Below are 23,196 nucleotides of genomic sequence, written 5' to 3'. Positions count from 1 at the left end.
AAGTGGCGAATTCATGTTTAGAACCAAACCCAATTCCTGCCAGAGATGCTCAGAGGGCTCAAATGAACCTTGTGTGCACCAGGACCCAGAGTCCCCACAGAGACTGAGACAGAACTGTGTTTGAGAGTTTCCTGTGGAGGTATGGGGTTGGCAGTGGTCTGCCGCAGGGACAGGAGCTCTGGGTGTGGGTATGGCATAAGTCCTCTTGGAGGAGGTTGCCATTAACCCCACCATAGAGCTGTCAGAACTTACACAGGACTGGGAAATAGACTCTTGGAGGGCACAACAGAACCTTGTGCACCAGGACCAAGGAGGAAGGAACAGTGACCCCAGAGGAGACTTGCCTATGGGTGTCCAGGAGTCTCTGGTGAAGGTGTGGGTTGGTGGTGGACTGCAGCAGGGTTAGGGGCACGGTCTTTAGCATTACATGCATGGGATCTTGTGAGGGAAGTCATCATTATATTCATTCAGTTCAGTTCAGCTCAGTTCACTGGCTCAGTCGTGTCTGACTCTATGCGACCTCATGAATCACAGCACGTGAGGCCTCCCTGTCCATCATCAACACCTGGAGTTCACTCAAACTCATGTCGATCAAGTCGGTAATGCCATCCAGATATCTTATCCTCTGTCGTCCCCTTCTCCTCCTGCCCCCAATCCCTCCCAGCATCAGGGTCTTTTCCAATGAGTCAACTCTTTGCATGAGGTGGCCAAAGTATTGGAGGTTCAGCTTTAGCATCAGTCGTTCCAATGAACAGCCAGGACTGATCTCCTTTTGGATGGACTGGTTGTATCTCCTTGCAGTCTAAGGAACTCTCAAGAGTCTTCTCCAGCACCACAGTTCAAAAGCATCAATTCTTCAGTGCTCAGCTTTCTTCACAGTCTAATTCTCACATCTATACATGACTACTGGAAAATCATAGCCTTGACTAGACGGACCTTTGTTGGCAAAGTAATGTCTCTGCTTTTCAATATGCTATCTAGATTGGTCATAACTTTCCTTCCAAAGAGTATGCGTCTTTTATTTCATGGCTGCAGTCACCATCTGCAGTGATTTTGGAGCCCCCCAAAATAAAATCTGACACTGTTTCCACTGTTTCCCCGTCTATTTGCCATGAAGTGATGGGACCGGATGCCATGATCTTCATTTTCTGAATGTTGAGCTTTAAGCCAACTTTTTCACTCTCCTCCTTCACTTTCATCAAGAGGCTTTTTTAGTTCCTCTTCACTTTGTGCCATAAGGGTGGTGTCCTCTGCATATCTGAGGTTATTGATATTTCTCCAAGCAATCTTTATTCCAGATTGTGCTTCTTCCAGCCCAGCATTTCTCATGATGTACACTGCTTATCAGTTAAATAAGCAGGGTGACAATATACAGCCTTGATGTACTCCTTTTCCTATTTGGAACCAGTCTGCTGTTCCATGTCTAGTTCAAGCTGTTGCTTCCTGACCTGCATATAGGTTTCTCAAGAGGCAGGTCAGGTGGTTTGGTATACCCATCTCTTTCAGAATTTTCCACAGTTTATTATGATCCACACAGTCAAAGGCTTTGGCATAGTCAATAAAGCAGAAATAGATGTTTTTCTGGAATTCTCTTGCTTTTTTGATGATCCAGCGGATGTTGGCAATTTGATCTCTGGTTCCTCTGCCTTTTCTAAAACCAGCTTGAACATCAGGAAGTTCACCATTCACGTATTGCTGAAGCCTAGCTTGGAGAATTTTGAGCATTACTTTACTAGCATGTGAGATGAGTGCAATTGTGCGGTAGTTGGAGCATTCTTTGGCATTGCCTTTTTTGGGGATTGGAATGAAAACTGACCTTTTCCAGTCCTGTGGCCACTGCTGAGTTTTCCAAATTTGCTGGCATATTGAGTGCAGCACTTTCACAGCATCATCTTTCAGGATTTGAAATAGCTCACCTTGAATTCCATCACCTCCACTACCTTTGTTCATGGTGATGCTTTCTAAGGCCCACTTGACTTCACATTCCAGGATGTCTGGCTCTAGGTGAGTGATCACACCATCATGATTATCTGGGTAATGAACTCTTTTTTGTACAGTTCTCATGTGTATTCTTCTTAATATCTTCTGCTTCTCCTAGGTCCATACCATTTCTGTCCTTTATCAAGCCAATCTTTGCATGAAATATTCCCTTGGTATCTCTAATTTTCTTGAAGAGATCTCCAGTCTTTACCATTCTGTTATTTTCCCCCATTTCTTTGCACTGATCTCTGAGGAAGGCTTTCTTATCTCTTCTTGCTATTCTTTGGAACTCTGCATTCAGATGCTTATATCTTTCCTTTTCTCCTTTGCTTTTCACTTCTCTTCTTTTCACAGCTATTTGTAAGGCCTCCCCAGACAGCCATTTTGCTTTTTTGCATTTCTTTTCCATGGGGATGGTCTTGATCCCTGTTTCCTATACAATGTCACAAACTTCCGACCATAGCTCATCAGGCACTCTGTCTATTACATCTAGTCCCTTAAATCTATTTCTCATTTCCACTGTATAATCATAAGGGATTTGATTTAGGTCATACCTGATGGTCTAGTGGTTTTCCCTACTTTCTTCAATTTAAGTCTGAATTTGACAATAAGTAGTTCACGATCTGAGCCACAGTGAGCTCCAAGTCTTGTTTTTGCTGACTGTATACAGCTTCTCTATCTTTGGCTGCAAATAATATAATCAGTCTGACTTCGGTGCAACCATCTGGTGATTTCCATGTGTAGAGTCTTCTCTTGTGTTGTTGGAAGAGGGTGTTTGCTAAGACCAGTGTGTTTTCTTAGCAAAACTCTATTAGCCTTTGCCCTGCTTCATTCCGTACTCCAAGGCCAAATTTGCCTGTTACTCCAGGTGTTTCTTGACTTCCTACTTTTGTGTTTCAATCCCGTATAATGAAAAGGACATCTTTTGGGGGTGATAGTACTAAAAAGTTAGGACTTCCCTGGTGGCTCAGATGGTAAAACATCTGTCTACAATGCAGGAGACCCGGGTTCAATCTCTGGGTCAGGAAGATCCCCCCGAGAAGGAAATGGCAATCCACTCAAGTACTATTGCCTGGAAAATCCCATGGACAGAGGAGCCTGGTAGGCTGCAGTCCATGGGGTTGAAAAGAGTCAGACTGAGCAACTTCACTTTCATTTTCACTTTCTAAAGGGTCTTGTAGGTTTTCATACCTCCACCATAGTTTATCTTTATTACCTCCACCATAGTTTGGCCCAAGATAAGTAGCAGGGAGGGAACACAGCTCCACCCATCAACAGAAAATCGGATTAAAGATTTACTGAGCATAGACCTGCCCATCAGAACAGGACCCAGTATCTCCCTTAGTCAGTCTCTCCCATCAGGAAGATTCCATAAGCTTCTTATCATTCTCCATCAGAGGGCAGACAGACTGAAAGCCACAATCACAAAAAACTAACCAATCTAATTACATGGACCACAGCCTTGTCTAACTCAATGATACTATGAGCCATGTCATGTAGGAGTACCTAAGACTGATGGGTCATGGTGGAGAGTTCTAACAAAATGTGGTCCACTGGAGAAGGGAATGACAAACCACTTCAGTATTCCAGTCTTGAGAACCCCATGAACAGTATGAAAAGGCAAAAAGATAGGACACTGAAAGATGAACTCCCCAGTTGGTAGGTACCCAATATGCTACTAGAGAACAGTGGAGAAATAACTCCAGAAAGAATGAAGAGACAGAGCCAAAGCAAAAATAACAGCCAGTTGTGGATGTGACTGGTGATAGAAGCAAGGTCCGATGTTGTAAAGAGCAACATTGCAAAGGAACCTGGACTATTAGGTCCATGAATCCAGGCAAATTGGAAGTGATCAAACAGGAGATGGCAAGAGTGAATGCCATCAAATTCCTAAAATTCCACATTTTAGGAATCAGTGAACTAAAATGGACTGGAATGGGTGAATGTAACTCAGAAGAACTTTATATCTACTACTGTGCACAGGAATCCATTAGAAGAAATGGAGTAGCCATCATATTCAACGAAAGAGTCCAAAATGCAGTGCTTGGATGCAATCTCAAAAAACACAGAATGATCTCTGTTCGTTTCCAAGGCAAACCATTCAGTATCACGGTAATCTAAGTCTATGTCCTGACCAGTAATGCCAAAGAGGTTGAAGTTGAACAGTTCTATGAAGACCTACAGGACCTTCTAGAATTAACACCCAAAAAAGATGTCCTTTTCATTATAGAGAACTGGAATGCAAAAGTAGGAAGTCAAGAAACACCCAGAGTAACAGGCAAATCTGGCCTTGGAGTACAGAATGAAGCAGGGCAAAGGCTCTTAGCATTCTGCCAAGAGAATACACTGGTCATAGCAAATACCTTCTTCCAACAACACAAGAGAAGACTCTACACATGGACATCACCAGATGGTCAACATCTAATTCAAATTGATTATATTCTTTGCAGCCAAAGATGGAGATGTTCTATACAGTCAGCAAAAACAAGACCGGGAGCTGACTGTGGCTCAGATCATGAATTCATTATTGCCAAATTCAGACTTAAATTGAAGAAAGGGAAAGCCGCTACCATTCAGGTATGACCCAAATCAAATCCCTTATGATTATACAGTGGAAGTGAGAAATAGATTTAAGGGACTAGATCTGATAGAATGCCAGATGAACTATGGATGGAGGTTTGTGACATTGTACAGTAGACAAGGAGCAAGACCTCCCCAAGAAAAAGAAATGCAAAAGAACAAAATGGCTGTCTGAGGAGGCCTTACAAATAGCTGTGAAAAGAAGAAAAGCAAAAAGCAAAGGAGAAAAGGAAAGATATACCCATTTAAATGCAGAGTTCCAAAGAATAGCAAGGAGAGATAAGAAAGCATTCCTCAGTGATCAGTGCAAAGAAATAGAGAAAAACAATAGAATGGGAAAGACTAGAGATCTCTTCAAGAAAATTAGAGATACCAAGGGAACATTTCATGCAAAGATGGGCTCAATAAAGGACAGAAATGTTATGGACTTAACAGAAGCAGAAGATATTATGAAGAGGTGGCAAGAATACACATAAGAACTGTACAAAAAAGATCTTCACGACCCAGATAATCATGATGTTGTGATCACTCACCTAGAGGCAGACATCCTGGAATGTGAAGGCAAGTGGGCCTTAGTAAGCATCACTACAAACAAAGCTAGTGGAGGTGATGGAAATCCAGTTGAGCTATTTCAAATCCTAAAAGATGATACTGTGAAAGTGCTGTACTCAATATGTCAGCAAATTTGGAAAACTCAGCAGGGGCCACAGGACTGGAAAAGGTCAGTTTTCATTCCAATCCCAAAGAAAGGAAATGAATGCTCAAACTACTGCACATTTGCTCCTATCTCACACGCTAGCAAAGAAATGTTCAAAATTCTCCAAGCCAGGCTTCAGCAATACGTGAACCATGAACTTCTAGATGTTCAAGCTGGTTTTAGAAAAGGCAGAGGAACCAGAGATCAAATTGCCAACACCTGATGGATCATGGAAAAAAGCAAGAGAGTTCCAGAAAAACATCTATTTCTCCTTTATTGACTATGTCAAAGCCTTTGACTGTGTGGATCACAATAAACTGTGGAAAATTCTGAACGAGATGGGAATATCAAACCACCTGACCTGCCTCTTGACATATCTGTATGCAGATTGTAAGCAACAGTTAGAACTGGACATGGAACAACAGACTGGTTCCAAATAGGAAAAGGAGTATGTCAAGGCTGTATTTTGTCATCATGCTTATTTAACTTATATGCAGAGTACATCATGAGAAACACTGGGCTGGATGAAGTACTAACTGGAATAAAGATTGCTTGGAGAAATACCAATAACCTCAGATATGCAGATGACATTACCCTTATTGTAGAAATGAAGAACTAAAGAGTCTCTTGATGAAAGTGAAAGAGGAGAGGGAAAAAGTTGGCTTAAAGCTCAACATTCAGAAAACTAAGATCATGGCATGTGGTCCCATCACTTTATGGCAAACAGATGCGGAAACAGTGGAAACAGTGACAGACTTTATTTTTTGGGACTCCAAAATCACTGCAGATGGTGATTGCAGCCATGAAATTAAAAGACGCTTACTCCTTGGAAGAAAAGTTATGACCAACCGAGACAGCATATTAAAAAGCAGAGACATTACTTTGCCAATAAAGGTCTGTCTAGTCAAGGCTGTGGTTTTTCCAATAGTCATGTATAGATGTGAGAGTTGGACTATAAAGAAAGCTGAATGCCAAAGAATTGATGCTTTTGAACTATGATGTTGGAGAAGACTCTTGAGAGTCCCTTGGACTGCATGGAGATCCAACCAGTCCATCCTAAAGAAAAGGACTGATGTTGAAGCTGAAACTCCAATACTTTGGCTACCTGATGCAAAGAGCTGACTCATTTGAAAAGACCCTGATGCTGGGAAAGATTGAGGGCAGGAGGAGAAGGGGACGACAGAGGATGAAATGATGGGATGGCATCACTGACTCAATGGGCATGAGTTTGAGTAAACTCTGGGAGTTGGTGACGGACAGGGAAGCCTGGTGTGCAGCAGTACGTGGGGTCACAACGTCGGACTGACTGAGCAACTGATCTGATCTGAACTAAACTGATCCATATAAAAATGAAAATAGCCCTCCGAACATCTCTTCAACTCACAATGGTAAATAAAGGAGTGATGACCCTTGTAATAAATATTCCTTCATGTAGTGTTTTTCCATTCAGCTGACACATCAGTGTTAAACTCTGAAACCTGCTCAGATTCCTGAATTCCATCAACAAGCATTTGCCTTAGCCCACTACCCTATATGAATATAAAACAGAATCCTTTCCTTCTTCCTTTAAGCCCCCATAGTCCACCAATTAAGAAGGTAAACAGCTAACGTATTTGGATTTCTTAGCAAGTGATTCATAAAATAAATACCAAATTTCAAAGAGTGGATTTTTATATAACACATTCTTTGTAGCCAGTTTATACAAGTGTTTCCTGTGGGAATATTGTTATTTATTTATTTTTACTGGAATATACTCGCTTTACAATGTTGTGTTAGTTTCTGTACAAGGAAGTAAATCAGCAATATGTACATATATCCCGTCCTCCTATACCTCCCCTTCTCAATTAATCCCACCCCTCAATGTCCTCAGAGAGCACTGTACTGAGTTCCCTGTACTATCCAGCAAGTTCCCACTAGCTATCTAGTGTATGGTAGTGTATATCCTAACCTGTCCATTCATCTCCTACACCTCCCCCACATGTTTCCACACATATGTTCTCTACATCACTATCTCTATTCCTGCAAATAGGTTCATCTGTACCATTTTGCTAGAGTTCACATATATGTGTTAATATGTGCTTTTTTTTTTTTTGCTTTTCTTTCTGACTTACTTCACTCTGTATAACAGACTCTAGGTCCACCCATGTCTCTACAAATCAGCTAATTTCATTCTTTTTTGTAGCTGAGTAATATCCCATTATATATAGGTATCATAAATGAGATGAAAACACAATCCTCAGAATGGGAGAAAATAACTGTAAACTAAGCAACTGACAAGGGATTAACCTTCAAAATATACAAACAGTTTATGCAGCTCAATATCAAAAAAACAAACAATCCAATCAAAAAATAAGTGGAAGACATAAATAGACATTTCTCCAAAGAAAACATACCAATGGTCAACATGGAAAAAAAAAAGTCTATATCACTAATTATTAGAGAAATGCAGATCGAAACTACAATGAGGTATCACCTCACATCAATCAGAATGGCCATCAGCAAAAAATCTTACAATAAATGCTGGAAAGGCTGTAGAGAGAAGGGAACCCTCTTGCACTATGGTGGGAATGTAAATTGATATAACTACTATGGAGAACAGTATGGAGGTTCATTACAAACTAAAAATAGAACTACCATATGACCTTGGTAGTCCAGGAGCCCCAGTTCTAGACATATACCCAGAGAAAAACATAGTCCAAAAGGATACATACCAGGATATATGCACCCCAATGCTCATTGCAGCACTGTTTACAACAGCTAACATGTGAAAGCAACCTAAATAACCATTGGCAGGAATGGACAAAGAAGAGGTGGTACATACATACAATGGACTATTACACAGTCATTAAAAAAGAATGAAATAATGCCATTTGCCACAACATGGGTGGGCCTAGAGATTGTCAGGCTGAATGAAGTAAGTCAGAGAGGAAAAATATTGTAAAACATCCCTTATAGGTGGAACCTAAAAAGAAATTATACAAATAAATGTATTTATGTAACAGAAACATACTGACAGACTTAGAGAATGAAATTATGGTTGTCAGGGGGAAGAAGAAAGGGGAAGAGATAGTTAGGGAGTTTGGGATCAACATGCACACTCTTCTATATTTAAAGTGGGTAACCAAAAAGAACCTACTGTATAACACAGGGAACTCTGCTCAGTTATGTGATAGCCTGGACGGGGGGTGGGGAAGGGATTTGGAGGAGAATGAATATATGTATGGCTGAGTGTCTTTGCTGTCCACCTGAAACTATCACAACATTGTTAATCATCTATGTGTGCATGCTAAGTCACTTCAGTCATGTCCAACTCTTTGCAACCCTATGGACCATAGCCCATCAGGCTTCTCAGTCCATGGTGCTGGGAGCCAGCACAGGAGTACCCTCCCATGACAAGGTCATGCGGGAGAGCCCTGATGGCCAAGGTGAGTCAGGACTCAAGGGGCCCCCTGGATCTGCTTGAGCATCTACCCCAAAACCAGAATCTGTCTGTTTTACTATTTTACGACTTCCACCAACTCCTCTGATATTAACAGGGGGCTATCCTCAACCACCTTTCTCTGAAGGAAATCAACTTACGGCCCTAGTTAATAAGTCTCCTGGGCATAATAGGAGTGTTTCAATCCAAACCCCTCAGATGGCTCTCTTAACTTGCCTGACAGGTTTATCCGGACTCCTACACCTACACATATGATTGTTTACAGCCTCCCAACTGCAAGAGGCATGGGCAGCTTAAGATATTCAAATAGTATAGAGCCTCTTGGGGAGTTAGAAATTATTAGAATAGAACTAGTAGAAGATTTCATTGTTGAGCTAATGCTTGCTGCCAAGTTTCCATATCCCTTACCCACTGTGTCCCTGGGAGTATAATTAATTAATTAATATAGTTGGTATATAGAAAAAATAAGTAGTGGCCTTGGTGTTAACAACTTTAGACCCTTGAGGTAGTAAATTCTTTCCTTGCTAAAGCCCACTGCACATTTGCCTTATAGGAATGCAACTTTATCTAGTGCTTTCAGAGAGTGGCGCCAAACTTTAGAAAATTACTTTTAGAGAAAATAAGTTTTCTGGTTAACTAACCTTTATCAGAACAAAAAGTCATAAAATGTTAATAGGCCTCCTGGCCAGAAGATGATGTAAATCACCTAAAGCATTTGTATACGATAAGTTTGCAGAAAAGAAAGCCTGGTCTCGATGAGGATCAAGGACTGCTGACTTTGCATGACTCTGCATTCACTATTATCCTCTATGTACAACTTAGGGTATAAATACTCCTTTTGAAAATAAAGCTATTGGCCTTGCTCATCAGGCTTGGTCTCCCTGTGTCATTCTTGTTTCCTTTTCTCTCCTTTTCTTCTCTGTTCTTCTTTCAGGATGACTAATTGGAGCGTGGGGGCTCTCTGAGACCACTTAACTGCCCGGGCTTCTAAGACCCACTCAAGAAGGTGCCTAAGGTGGGGCACCTTCAGCTATTCGAGAGGGCACCTGTGGCCTCTGTGGTCAGAGAAAGTTCAGTGTTACGAACTTTATTGGTTTTCTGCATAAACCAGTTAGATCAAGCCTCTTTCTCTCCCCTTTTATCTATCCTCTTTCGCCAACGCCGTTCTCCTGAGGGAATCGCTGGATCCAACTGGGGCTGGACCCTGATACCATGGGATATCACAGGCAAGAATACTGGAGTTGGATGCCATTCCCTTCTCCAGGGATCGAACCCAGGTTTCCTGCATTGTAGGCAGATTCTTTACTATCTGAGCAACCAGTGAAACCCAATCATTTATAATCCAATATAAAATTATTTTATTATTTTTATTTATAATTTAAAAATTAATTAATTGATATTATTATTATTTATTATTATGCCCCAATGTTCATAGTAGTAAATATTTATAATAGCCAGGACATGGCAGCAATCTAAATGTCCATCAACAAATGAATGGATAAAAAGATATTTCAAATTTTAGATGATGACATCTTTTAAACACTATGTAATATTATATATATTCTAAGCTCTTGTGAATACAGTGAGTCATGTTAATATTAGTCACATGTTAAATTAATCACATATCTGGAGATAAGATAACACTGTGAACTCAAGGCAAGAAAGAGAAGGAATCTATCCCCAGATGCTGGATTCCCCCTGCTTAGCTTCTCAAGTAATTAGTGATGCCCAAGAGATGAGCAGTGTGGTGAAGGGATTTTGCATACCTTCAAGATCAATAAAAGCCAGAGCTTATTCAGACAGAATTGGAAAACTCTGAACCACAGAGTAGGGATCTGTTTCTAATCCCATTGCCCATTCATATAACAATATAAGATTTAGCTAAAGCAACCTATTAGAATAGACAATACCATGTATTTACAGTGGCTGATTTTCTGAATGTGCAATCCTGGTTTAACTACCAAAACCAGTGCACAATAAATCAAGAATCTCCATTCAACTTCTTTCTTCTAGATTTTAAAGATAATTGTTCTAGTTAATTCACAGAGTAAATGCAAATCAAACTCTTAAATCTGTTGAGACATTACCGAATTATGCCTGGAAGCCCTAGATGCTCACACAGGCTCCTTGTAAGCACCTCACACTCTCATATAATAGACCGGAGAATTCAACTTTACCTGAATAGGCTCCTAAATACCAGTTCAGATCAAGCATCACAATTGTCTCTCCTTTTCCATATACCTCAAAATACAGGGCACTTTGTAAATTTGCCCTATAGAACAGGGAAGAAAAAAATATTATGCTTCAGACAGAATGTATTCAAATATATATATATAAAAAAACTCAATTTGAGAAATGTATTTTATGCTAGAAAAATGGTTCCCAGTTCACAGGGCTCTGTGTCCATCTACCTTATAAAGATTCAATTTGAATCACAACCTTCAGTTTTCAAAATCATCTATGAGGAAGCTGCTGAGGGTCAGACCTGGGGAGAGACAACGGGAGCGTCACTCTCCACCAGCAGGAACTTTACTTTTTCTTCAGGGAAACTATGTGAGGGTCAGAAGAGGAGGCTGAACAAGCCCCTCCCTTCTCCCCCTGACTGTGGGAAAGTGAGATTTCATGCAGATTTCACAGCACTTTGGGTCAGATCAGGAATCACTCACCAGTATGCAAGCCACCAATCCTGCAGGGCGTAGGCAACCTGGAGCAGGAAACAACAGTCACTCACACACTGACGTCACTGAGCCTCACACCCCGCTCAATAGGATGGGGGATGGAAAGGCTCCAGAAAACAGAGATGGTCCTTTCAGCCCAGGCCTGTGCCAAGCCCCACACCTCAGATGGCTACAGGTCAAGGGAGGGCATCTTACATTTTAAACTCTTTAAAAGATATTCTTTTTTCCCTGGAAGTTCTCCATCACGTACATAATACCGATAACCTTCACTTATTTTGCTCCCCACAGATAACGTACCTCAAAGCAAACACAAGTGAATTGCAAAATGCAGTAATCATAGTGCAAATGTAAGAAAAAAACATTCGACAAGTACTGTGATGGTCAGCTGTCTGTGTCAGCTTGGGCAGGCCAGTGTCCAATGATTCAGCACTCGTCTAGATGTTGCCATGAAGGTATTTTGTGGATGTGGGTCACATCCATCATCAGAACTTCAGTAGAGGAGATCACACTCAACACTGTGGTGGCCTCATCCAGTCAGTCAAAGGCCCTAAGAGCAAAACCTGAGGCCGCTTGGAAGAAGAAGAAATTCTGCCTCAGACAGCAGGGTAGGCTCCTGCCAGACGTTCCAGCCTTCAGGCCTGCCTTTCTGGTTTCACATTCACCCAGCTAGATCCTACAACTGCATGAGCCAGTTCTTTGAGATAAATATCTTCATATACATATTAAAAATAATGATAACATAAATACAGTATAAATATGTAAATACCAAGCTGAGGGCACACACCAAAATAAATGTCCTTATTTACCTGAGCTGCAATGTTCACTAGAATAAGGAAAATGATGATAAACCATTGAGCACCAGCTGTGAAGTAATCGTTGTAGGTCTTAATACCAACTTTTCCTTCCAAACGGTCCTCTAGAGGAAGTGTGACCTCTATATTCTCAGTCTGGGAGGGAAAAATCGCAGTGAGAGACAAAATTTTAAATAAGGAATCCCCGAATGTGAAAAGTTCAACAAAGCCCTCTACAGCAAAGCTGTGGGGAGACAGACACATCTCATACACTAGTAGAAGTGCAAGATGGTCCATCTCCTATGGAGAGGAGTGTGGGAGTATCTGGCCAAACCATGTGTGCATTTATCTTTGGACCCAGCCATCCCACTCCTAAGAATCTGTTAGAAATAAGAAAGCATCATTTGTACAAGGTTATTCACTGTTGGGTGGCTTTGCTTAAAGTCAGTCATGACTCTCAGCAGAAGCTTGTTCCAAATTAATACACAAAATGATATGAAGCTTATGTATCCTTCTAGATAATTTATGTCATTCAATAATAGAAACATGAAACATACAGCATACTTGTGGTTCAAAATACTAGCTAAATACAGTAAACTGAGGTCACAGAGTGAATTTGAGTAAAATGGGTTTGGATAGTAAGAGACAAGCATATAATCTGAATCTATCTGATTCCTAAATTTCAGAGAGTGATTCCTGAGTTTAGAAACTGAGGAATTAATCCAAATGCTTATCAGAATCAATCAGAGTTTGGATACTGAGGAAATCTATGTATGTTTTTAAGGGAGATCTAGTGCATTTCCACATTTCTGTCTGAAGGACTTAGAATGCATTATAGAGTCACAGGAGCCCAGGATGTCCTCAGCTCTCTCCTGACCACTGGGATTCAAGGTGGATTAGACGTGGTTCTCAGTCTTAAAGGATAAGAAAGGAAGATGGGAACTAACTCCAAAGTCTGCTGTTTGTCAGGTTCTTTGCACATGCTACCTCTGATCCATCACAGACCATCTGACGATGAGACAAAATACTACCATCAGTCACCTGCAGTGCCAGGACATTCCAAAATATAGGAAAAGTAGCTGATTTAATGTGGCAACATCAGGACTCAGTCTAAGGGGGTCTTCACATTAAGCCTCTGGATGCATAAGGGAAGCTTGGGGCCACCACAGTGAGTAGGCTGTTACTATGGTAAGTGAAAGAGTTCACATATCATTGTGAGTCACATACACCCAGGAAGCCATAGCAGTGCACCCACTACTGATCTCCATAAGATCCTCCATCCTACACCCAAAGGAGAACCACAAGCAGGCTTGCTCCCTTCATGCTCTTCTAACTCTACCAGTTCCATGGAACAGGGCCTTGGACTCTTAGGATCTACTTTAAGGCAAATGAAGATGTCACCAGTGGAACAGACTGAAGCTCCACAAGTCTACCAAGAGCAGACATACAGCGGCGTGTTGCAGGATGAGAAACTCACATCTTGGAGCTCTGGAGCAGCATCTCTCATCAAGGGTCTGGACTGATTATTCAGGGTAGAAGATTCCAGATCTGGAGATGGTTCTTCCTCATTCCTCTTTAAAAGGAAATCAAAATCTACCCCAGATTTCAGGAGCCCAGTGTAAGTTCCATGTTGTACTATTTTGCCCTAAAATAAAGAATTTGAGAGGAATATATTTGCATTAGATAATAGTAATATAATCTGAACACTAATCAACTAAAGTTAACTGGTCATAAATTATGATCTTTCTAACTACCATGGGCATTTAGGGAAGCAAGAAGTACAGAGTTTGGTGGGAGGATCAGCACAGTCTTTTTAGACAACATGGGAACTGAGAAACACCTCATGTGAGAAGCAGAATTTAAAAAGAAAAATTAATTGGGCAGGATATTCCAGGAGAGAAAAATACTGACACAACTACATAGGTAACAGTCATTCATCAGAACTTCACTGACCACTGTCATTTTCATAGTTTCATGCACTCAGCTGGGACAGGACATGTAGGAACCAGCCCTGGGCAGAGAACCCAGGACCTGCATCTTCACAGTATTTTATAGCTTCCCCACAAATGTAGGAAGTTCCCAGCTGAAAATTCAATATTCCACCTGTTAAAGAAACTAAACAAGGAGGCCATGAGATTGGGGTGGCACTAATGCCTTGGCAGCCAGCAAACCAAAATCTAAGCCACAATCAGTGCACCCAGATCCAAGAAAAAAACTTAGGAACAACCAACCACAAGCAGCCAATGAGGCTTCCCCAAATCAGGCCTCTGTTTAAGCTACAGCCAATTTAATCATTTTCTTTGAACACATGTGACACATCCTTGCACAGTTTCCCTCCCTTACAAAGTCATATAAAATAATATGCAGATATTTTCACAATTTTCTCACCCCATGTAACAAGACTCAGCTGATTTAGTCAGTGGCAAACAAAATATTATAAAAAATCCTAAAATGAAAAATTCATAAAATGAAAGCAGCTCTGGTTAAGACAAGTCAGGTGGAAGAAATGACCCAGGACCCTCGCTGGACCCCTTCTCACCCTATCCCCTGAGGTGTCCCCTTGGAGAAACTCAGTGAAGACTTTAAGTACCATCTGACACTGCAGAACAAGAAAATTATTCAGGATACATTGTGTTATTTCACTTGGGAGGCAAAATTCATGCACCTTTTAAATGAAATGACCACTTTCCACTGTTACACTTTCCATCTGTAACATGCACAAGGAAATGACTGGTGGTACAAAGGTTGCAGCTGTACTCTGCAAGCAAGTACTGACAATTTCGAGAGGACAGCTATCCTCTCCCTTCTGCGAATAGGACCAGATGAATAGTAAGGAATCTTTTAAATCCCATATCAGACTACATCACTCCTCTGCTCTGGACTGCTCAAGACTTCCATCCCACTTCCACCCACTGCCCAGTGCTCAGAGACCAGCTCTCTCCACATCCCCCTGCTCACTCTCCCCAGACACACTGGTCTTCCTGTTGTTTCTCCAACCTGCCAGGTCAGCTCCTTCCTTAGGACCCGCTGCCTCAGACCCGCCTACCCCAGGTGATTGCATGGCCCCCACCTTCATGTCACTCAGGCCACATGAGGCACCAGCTCTTTAAGCAGGCAACTAGGATGTCAGCTCCACCCCTCTCTCTTTGTCACATTTGTCCCCATAAGAACAGGAGCCCCATAAAGCAGAGCTTTATCGTCCTGCTGCACAGGCTCCCACACATATCAGGCATGGAAAGAGACAGTGAGATCAGCAACTGGGGACACCAGCAGAGTGGGCGTCTCTGACCCGGGTGCTAAGATACTCAGCCTCGCTTCTGGTGTTAACGGAAGATGCTCTTTAGCAAACTGCGTATGACAATCACGTGGATACAAACAAGTCTTAGTATCTCTAATTTCCAAATAATATACTTTGACTTAAATCCTGGAAGGGGAAAACAAAAAGTTCTATATAAAATAGCATCATTATCCTTAACAAATTTCACAAGAACAGTGATGACTCAGTAACCCTGTGGTAGCACTTTTATACACTTTAGGGTTTATGTGGCTTAGATTATAGTAGTGACATTTCTACAGGTCTTTGGATTCATTGTCAAAGGCATGAACACCACCTTAGAGAAGAAGAAGCTGTAAAACTGAGGGAGAAGACGGTGTTTACCATGAACCCAAGGAGAGTGACCTGCTGAGAGGCCTGGCTTTCAGCACACCTGAGTGCTAGCAAGTTTCACAGGTGTTTAGAAATTACTTACACCTTTCAATATCAGAATCCAACTTGCAGCTTTTAGGTACTGCCACTGATGCGTCACTAAGATTGTGCTCTTCTCCCTCAAGGCTTGACAAATACACCTACAAATGTAAAACGTACAGTATACAAAAGCACATTAATGGGACTGCTCCAAATTGGGAACATATTTTGTAAACATGAGACAAAGACAACACAGCAAAGATCTGTAGTTTAAATACCAAATCAATAATACAAATTGAATAAACATAAATCAATAAATCTAACTACGTCCTCACAGTCATCAGCAGCAAACTTTAAAGAATAGTTACGTTCAAAAATTCTATAAAGCAATCCCATGAAGAAGGCACTAACAGCTAAGGCATTTTTGCCTAAAACTCAGCTTAATCCATTTACATGTTTCATAAAGAAAAACAACTAATACTGGAATTCTAAAACTTGACTGAACTAAAACACTTTTATTTCTATGCAGGAATGGAAAAGAGGAATCTATGTCATATAAAAATGTGTACATTTATCTTAGACAGTTTTCTAGGTGATTATTCATGATTAATGATGTACATATTGCAACAAAAAATAGATTCTTGGTAACTTTTGCCAGAGTGCATTTTTTAGATACTTCTTCCAAAATAGTACTAGATAGAAAATTAATGCCAGCATGGCTTCCATCAGTCTCTACAACATTCCCAGTCCCATCCAGGAAGCAAGTCTTTTTTCACTAGGACTGAACACCTTCCAAACATGAATATGAAAGATTGGAATCCAAATTACAGCAGGAATCATCCAACAGCAACTTTAATTTCTTTGCTACAATAAAAAAAAAAAAAAAAACTGCTGCTACATTTTATTTTATTTTATTTTTTTTGCTGCTACATTTTAAATGCAGACCCCCAGGAAGTGGTGACAGTCCCATTCAGGAGGTAATTTTTTTTTTTTTAACTTGCACTGAAAACTTTCTGAATGTGAAAATGAAAGATGAGAGTCCAAACAGTCCCAATCAGAGGGAAAAATCACCCAAGGCTCAAAGGACACACAATTTTCTTAGCCAAGACTTCCTCAGAATTCAAACCTCAGTTTTTTTTTGTTTGTTTTTTTTTTTTCCATAGTACTCCTCAGACTGCTCCTACATTTTAAAGGCAGACCCCTAGGGACTCAGTCCCAGTCTCACCCCAGAGGATCTACAGCCCCTCCAGGGAAGCGAGTGAGTGGGTCCAGGACTCCAGTGACCACGTGCAGGGCTCCAGGCAGGTATTCTGGATGCCCAAGCCCCTCGTAGAGCAAATCTCAGGGACCTGGGCCAGAGCTCAGCTTGTGAGTGAGTCAGATGAAGAGTCTGGAGGCAACAGACTGCAGCTCAGTCCCTCTCACGAGCCTGACAACATCAGACAAGTGACTAAACTTCAGACATTTTTAGGGGACTTCCTAGGTGATACAGTGGTTGGGAATCCACATGCCAATGCAGGGGACACAGGTTAGATATCCCTGGCAGCCTGGTAGGGGGACTAAGATCCCACATGCCTCAGAGTGCCTGAGCCTGTGCATCACAGCTAGAGAGGCTGTGTGTCACCAACGGAAGATGCCACATGAAGCAAGAAGATTCTGTGTGCTGCAACTAGGACCCAATGCAGTCAAATAAATAAATAAAAATTAATTAATTAAATATAATACTATTTCTCCAAACCACTCTACTTTCCAAGTTTTTAGAGTAAAGATTTCCAAGTCATGCCATAAAAATTACTGATTCAACAGTCAGTTGTTTAATTGTTATTACTATGTAAGGGCTGGGTTAATCTTATAATAACCATATGAAAGTGAAGTCCCTCAGTCATGTCTGACTCTTTGCAATCCCATGGACTCTAGCCTACCAGGATCCTCCGTCAATGGGATTTTCCAGGCAAGAGTACGGGAGTGGGTTGCCAATTCCTTCTCCAGGGGATCTTCCCGACCCAGGGATTGAACCTGGGTCTCCCACATTGTAGGCGGACACTTTACTGTCTGAGCCACCAGGGAAGTCTAGAAGTATGGAAGTACACCAGTCTGGAAGTACACCAAGAATTACAATACCATGTATAATTCTATAATGGGCTCTGTTAAGAGTGGACACATTCTATGGTACAGGGATGTGTATCAGATAAAACAAAAAAGACAGAGTCCCCACCTTCATTCATTCAGTCAGCAGAGGTTTGTGAGCCAGGCACTGTCCTACATGCCAAGGATGCACACGCTCGTCAAGACAGGAGACAGCATTATATACCATGTAAATGGGAACATAAGAACGAGTATAGAAAACACCCTTTCAGGTCATGACATGTGCTGTGAAGGAAAAGAAAGCGGGGCTGCTGTCTTAGCTAGGGAGACACGGGAGCCCTGAGACTCTCTGGGGAAACATCCCTGGAAGAAGACACAGCAGGTGCAGGGGTCCTGGGACAACAAGCTGGGCTGAGGCTCCTTTCTGCATTCACAGCTTATGGGGGGTTGGGGGGTACTCACAAATGGTCAAGTGCAGCCCTCTGTGGGCTGTGGGAAGACAGGGGGTACAGGTACCCACTGGAGGAGCAGGGGGAATGGCATGGCCCACTTTTCACCTTCTTTCTGTGCCCTGGCACACTGTTCCTTAGCTTGGGGACAGAGGGACCAGAATATACAGACAGGGGTGAGAAAAAAGTGAAAATAATAGTCTCAGTTGCTGAGTCATGTCTGACTCTTTGTGACTCCATGGACTGTAGCCTGCCAGGCTCCTCTGTCCATGGAATTCTTCAGGCAAGAATACTGGATTGGGTAGCCATCCTCTTCTCCAGAGAGGGGTGAAAAAGGGCTCCCACAAAGCCAGCACACCTGGAAAGGCTGATGGGAGCAGACAGCAAAGAAGCCTGTTCTCTGTTTGAGGACCTGGCGCTGCATCCTGAACATGGTTGGTGGGGGTCTATGAAGGGCTGGAGCAGGAGGATGAGCTGTGTAGAAAGCAGCATGGGAGTCTGATCAGGACAGACCCGAAGACCTGATGACACAGGATGCAGGGGCCTGGTGATGTGGGGCTAAAACATGTTAAAATCCAAGCTAGACACAGGTAATACTGCATCAGTTCCCCTAAGATCTCTAACCTTCTGTAGGTGATAGAACCCACATAATGTCTGCAACATATACATGTAAATTCACAGAACCTTAATAAACTTGGATGTATATTCACAACTGAAGGAAACTGTTAACAGCAAGTGGAGTGTGAGTCATTCACTTTTAATATAAAACACTTCCCATTACTAATATAAAATACTCCCTGGCGAGCTGCAGTCCATGGGGTCACAAAAAGTAGGACACGACTGAGCGACTGAACAATAACCCCATTATTAAGCTTTGATATGACCACCATCACTCATAGTATATTATTCCATCCAACTTTCTAACTAGAGAACATTCTCCCCTTGCTGCTGAGTGATTTCATTAACTCCTTCATGCTCTCTGCTTTAAGTTTCCCTAGAGAACGTGGCTGCGATTTGCTTGCTAATCACAATTTAAACAAGCTTGCTTCCATCAAGTGAACATTTCAAGTCATTAAACCCAAAATGTTTAAGAAAACTTTACAAATACTTCCTGCATTCGAATAAGAGCTTGGGAGGCCTACTGTGATCAGCACACCATTCTCAGCAATCGGAATGCCTCCCTCTCCCCTCCCCGTGACACAGATGCGATGGCCAGCAGAAACTGTTCAGGAAATGATGGAGAACTTGTGCAGCCTCACATAAGATGGGGTGGCAGACATTTGTAGGTTCAGGTCAGGGTCCTGGGAAGAGGGAGCCTAAGCTACTCCTGATGCCAGGGGGGTGTGGGTGGGGAATCCCTGTCACAGCACTAGCCCCAGTCACTGAACTCATGACAAGTCACAAGGCACTTCTCTAAGGGAGAATTCATCCAGGATCAAATCAGCATGGGAAAGGGGGGCCAGATTAGAGAACTGGAGGCCATGCCATTTGTCAGCTCCTCTGCTACCTCGGATTCTAAAAGATTCCATTCTACTATGCAGTCTTTTTTTTTAATTGTGGTAAAACATGTTACTGATGTTTTTCAGCCCCAAGTTATGTCTGACTCTTTGCAACCCCATGGATTGTAGCCCACCCGACTCCCCTGTTTATGGGATTCTCCAAGCAAGAATACTTGAGTGGGTTGCCATTTCCTTCACCAGGGGATCTTCCCAACCCAGGGATCCAATCTGCATCTCCTGCTTGGCAGGTGGATTGTTTATCACTGAGTCACCAGGGAAGCCCAGTAGTAAAATATACCTAACATGAAATTTACCATTTCTGCCATTTTAAGCATACAGTTGAGTGACGTTAAGTACATTCACATTGTTGTGCAGCCATCACCAATATCCATCTCCACAACTCTTTCATCACTCCAGCACTAAGCATGTTTTTCATATGGGCAGGTTCCATCAAAGTCTAACAACCTCTGCTTAGTAGATGTGAAATCCCAGCTCCTCGGGTCCAGAGGTCAGAGCTCCTCACACATCTGCTGACTCTGCTAAAGTTTCTACTTTTTTATTCTGGACCTGCTGTAAATCAGTGATGTCCCCTCAAAATTCAGTTGCTGACATCTTAGCCATTAGTACCTTAGAATTTCATGACAGGGACTTTAAAGGAGTAACTGTTACCCTTAATTACTCTGGGCCTAATTTAATCTGACTGGTGAGCTTAGATGAAGAGGAGAATAAGACATAAGGGCAGAGACACAGGCTTGTAAATCAGTGACGTTAGAACATACCCTCTCACCACCCACAAATATAAACTCAAAATGACTTAACGACTTAAACTTAAAACATGATACCATAAAACTCCCAGAAGAGAACACAGGTAGAATATTCTCTGACGTAAATAATATCTATGTTTTCTTAGGTCAGTCTCGCAAGATAATAGAAATAAAAAAAAAATAATAAATCAGATCAGTCACTCAATCATGTCCAACTCTTTGCAACCCCATGAATCGCAGCACGCCGGGCCTCCCTGTCCATCACCAACTCCCAGACTTCACTGAGACTCATGTCCATCGAGTCAGTGATGCCATCCAGCCATCTCATCCTCTGTAGTCCCCTTCTCCTCTTGCCCCCAATCCCTCCCAGCATCAGAGTCTTTTCCAATGAGTTAACTCTTCTCATGAGGTGCCCAAAGTACTGGAGTTTCAGCTTTAGCATCATTCCTTCCAAAGAAATCCCAAGGCTGATATCCTTCAGAATGGACTGGTTGCATCTCCTTGCAGTCCAAGGGACTCTCAAGAGTCTTCTCCAACACCACAGTTCAAAAGCATCAATTCTTCGGCGCTCAGCCTTCTTCACAGTCCAACTCTCACACCCATACATGACCACAGGAAAAACCATAGCCTTGACTAGACGAACCTTTGTTGGCAAAGTAATGTCTCTGCTTTTGACTATGCTATCTAGGTTGGTCATAACTTTCCTTCCAAGGAGTAAGTGTCTTTTAATTTCATGGCTGCAGTCACCATCTGTAGTGATTTTGGAGCCCAGAAAAATAAAGTCTGACACTGTTTCCACTGTTTCCCCATCTATTTCCCATGAAGTGGTGGGACCGGATGCCGTGATCTTCATTTTCTGAGTGTTGAGCTTTAAGCCAACTTTTTCACTCTCCACTTTCACTTTCATCAAGAGGCTTTTGAGTTCCTCTTCATTTTCTGCCATAAGGGTGGTGTCATCTGCATATCTGAGGTTATTGATATTTCTCCCGGCAATCTTGATTCCAGTTTGTGTTTCTTCCAGTCCAGCGTTTCTCATGATGTACTCTGCATGTAAGTTAAATAAACAGGTGGGACCTAATAAAATGTACAAGCTTTTGCACAGCAAAGAAAACCATCAGAAAACAAAAAGACAACATATGGAATGGGAGAAAATATTTCCAAATGATGCAACTGACAAGGGGGTAGTCTGCAAAATATACAAATACTTTATACAATTCAATAACAAACACAAACAACCAGTTGAAAAATTAGCAGAAGAACTAAACAGACATTTCTCCAAAGGATATATATATATATATATATATATATAGAGAGAGAGAGAGAGAGAGAGAGAGAGAGAGATGGCCAATAGGCACATGAAAAGGAGTTTAACATTTTGAATTATTAGAGAAATCCAAATCAAAACTACAGTGAAGTATAACTTCACACCAGTCAGAATGGCCATCATTAAAATAACAATGGCTAGAAAGGATATAAAGAAAATAGAATCTTCCTACACTGTACAGGAGTTGACGATGGGCAGGGAGGCCTGGCATGCTGCAGTCCATGGGATCTCCAAGTCAGACACAACTGAGAGACTGAAATGAACCAAAACTGTCAGTGGGAATATAAGTTGGTAGAGGCAATATGGAAAACAGTTTGGAGGTTCCTTGGCAAATTAAAAATAGAATTACCCTATAATCTCGCAATCTCACTCCTAGGCATATATCCAGATAAAACCACAAAAAGACACATGCACCCCTATGCTCATAGAAGCACTATTCACAAACCGAAGACATGGGAACAACCTAAATGTCAACTGACAGGTGAATGGATAAAAAAAAAAGGCAAAAAAAAAAGAATGCCATTTTCAGAAACATGAGTGGACCTGGAGATTATCATACTAAGTGAAGTAAGTCAGAAAGGGAAAGACAAATACCAATATGATATCACTTACATGTGGAATATCAAATATTGCAAAAATGACACTACCTACAAAACAGAAACAGATTTACAGACTTAGAGAACAGACTCTGATGTAGAATAAATCATTCTTAAATTCTAGACTTTACTAAGTATTTTCAAACCTACAGAGTAATAAGCATAAAACAAGGGTCTTTCCAGTCAGTACTGAAAACTTTGCTTCTCACATGCCTTAAAAAAATGATGGAGGATTAACAGATTAACAGATAAAGAAGCTGTGGTACATACATACAATGGAATACTACTCAGCCATAAAAAGGAATGCATTCGAGTCAGTTCTAATTAGATGGATGAACCTAGAGCCTATTATACAGAGTGAAGTAAGTCAGAAAGAGAAATATAAATATCATATACTGACACATGTATATGGAATCTAAAAACATGGTACTGATGAATTTAAGTTCAGGGCAGAAACAGAGAAACAGACATACAGAAATGACCTAAGGACACAGGGCTGAGGGAAGGAGGGAGAGGGTGAGATGTATAAAGAGAGTAGCATGGAAACTTACATTACCAAATGTAAATAGATAGCCAGTGGGAATTTGTTTTATGACTCAAGGAACTCAAACAGGGGTTCTGTGACAAAG

At 41.6% G+C, this 23,196-nt stretch overlaps 1 protein-coding gene across 6 annotated transcripts in view; it reads right to left on the bottom strand.

The window, feature by feature from the left end:
• Positions 1 to 23,196, bottom strand: part of LOC147361902 (ATP-binding cassette sub-family C member 4-like) — a 162,625-nt gene that overhangs the window by 81,271 nt on the left and 58,158 nt on the right. For 3 of the 6 annotated variants that reach the window (XR_015138372.1, XR_015138373.1, XR_015138374.1), the window contains exons 14-19: positions 15,915 to 16,011; positions 13,643 to 13,810; positions 12,181 to 12,321; positions 11,363 to 11,400; positions 11,108 to 11,181; positions 10,874 to 10,968 (exon numbers count right to left, since the gene is read on the bottom strand). Coding sequence is in view for 3 of the 6 variants with exons in the window: in XM_086330237.1 (XP_086186363.1) it covers positions 10,874 to 10,968; positions 11,363 to 11,400; positions 12,181 to 12,321; positions 13,643 to 13,810; positions 15,915 to 16,011 (539 nt within the window). In the remaining 3 variants the exon portion in view is untranslated. The remainder of the gene's footprint in view (positions 1 to 10,873; positions 10,969 to 11,107; positions 11,182 to 11,362; positions 11,401 to 12,180; positions 12,322 to 13,642; positions 13,811 to 15,914; positions 16,012 to 23,196) is intronic. The other 3 variants (XM_086330237.1, XM_086330236.1, XM_086330238.1) reach the window with 1 other exon arrangement.

Source organism: Bos grunniens, chromosome 12, assembly GCF_055505025.1.
Source record: "Bos grunniens cultivar Pamir isolate PY7600 chromosome 12, Bosgru_T2T1.0, whole genome shotgun sequence".
Taxonomy (NCBI): domain Eukaryota; kingdom Metazoa; phylum Chordata; class Mammalia; order Artiodactyla; family Bovidae; genus Bos; species Bos grunniens.
Note: the sequence above shows the minus strand (reverse complement) of the source record. Positions and strands in the feature narration are given on the sequence as shown.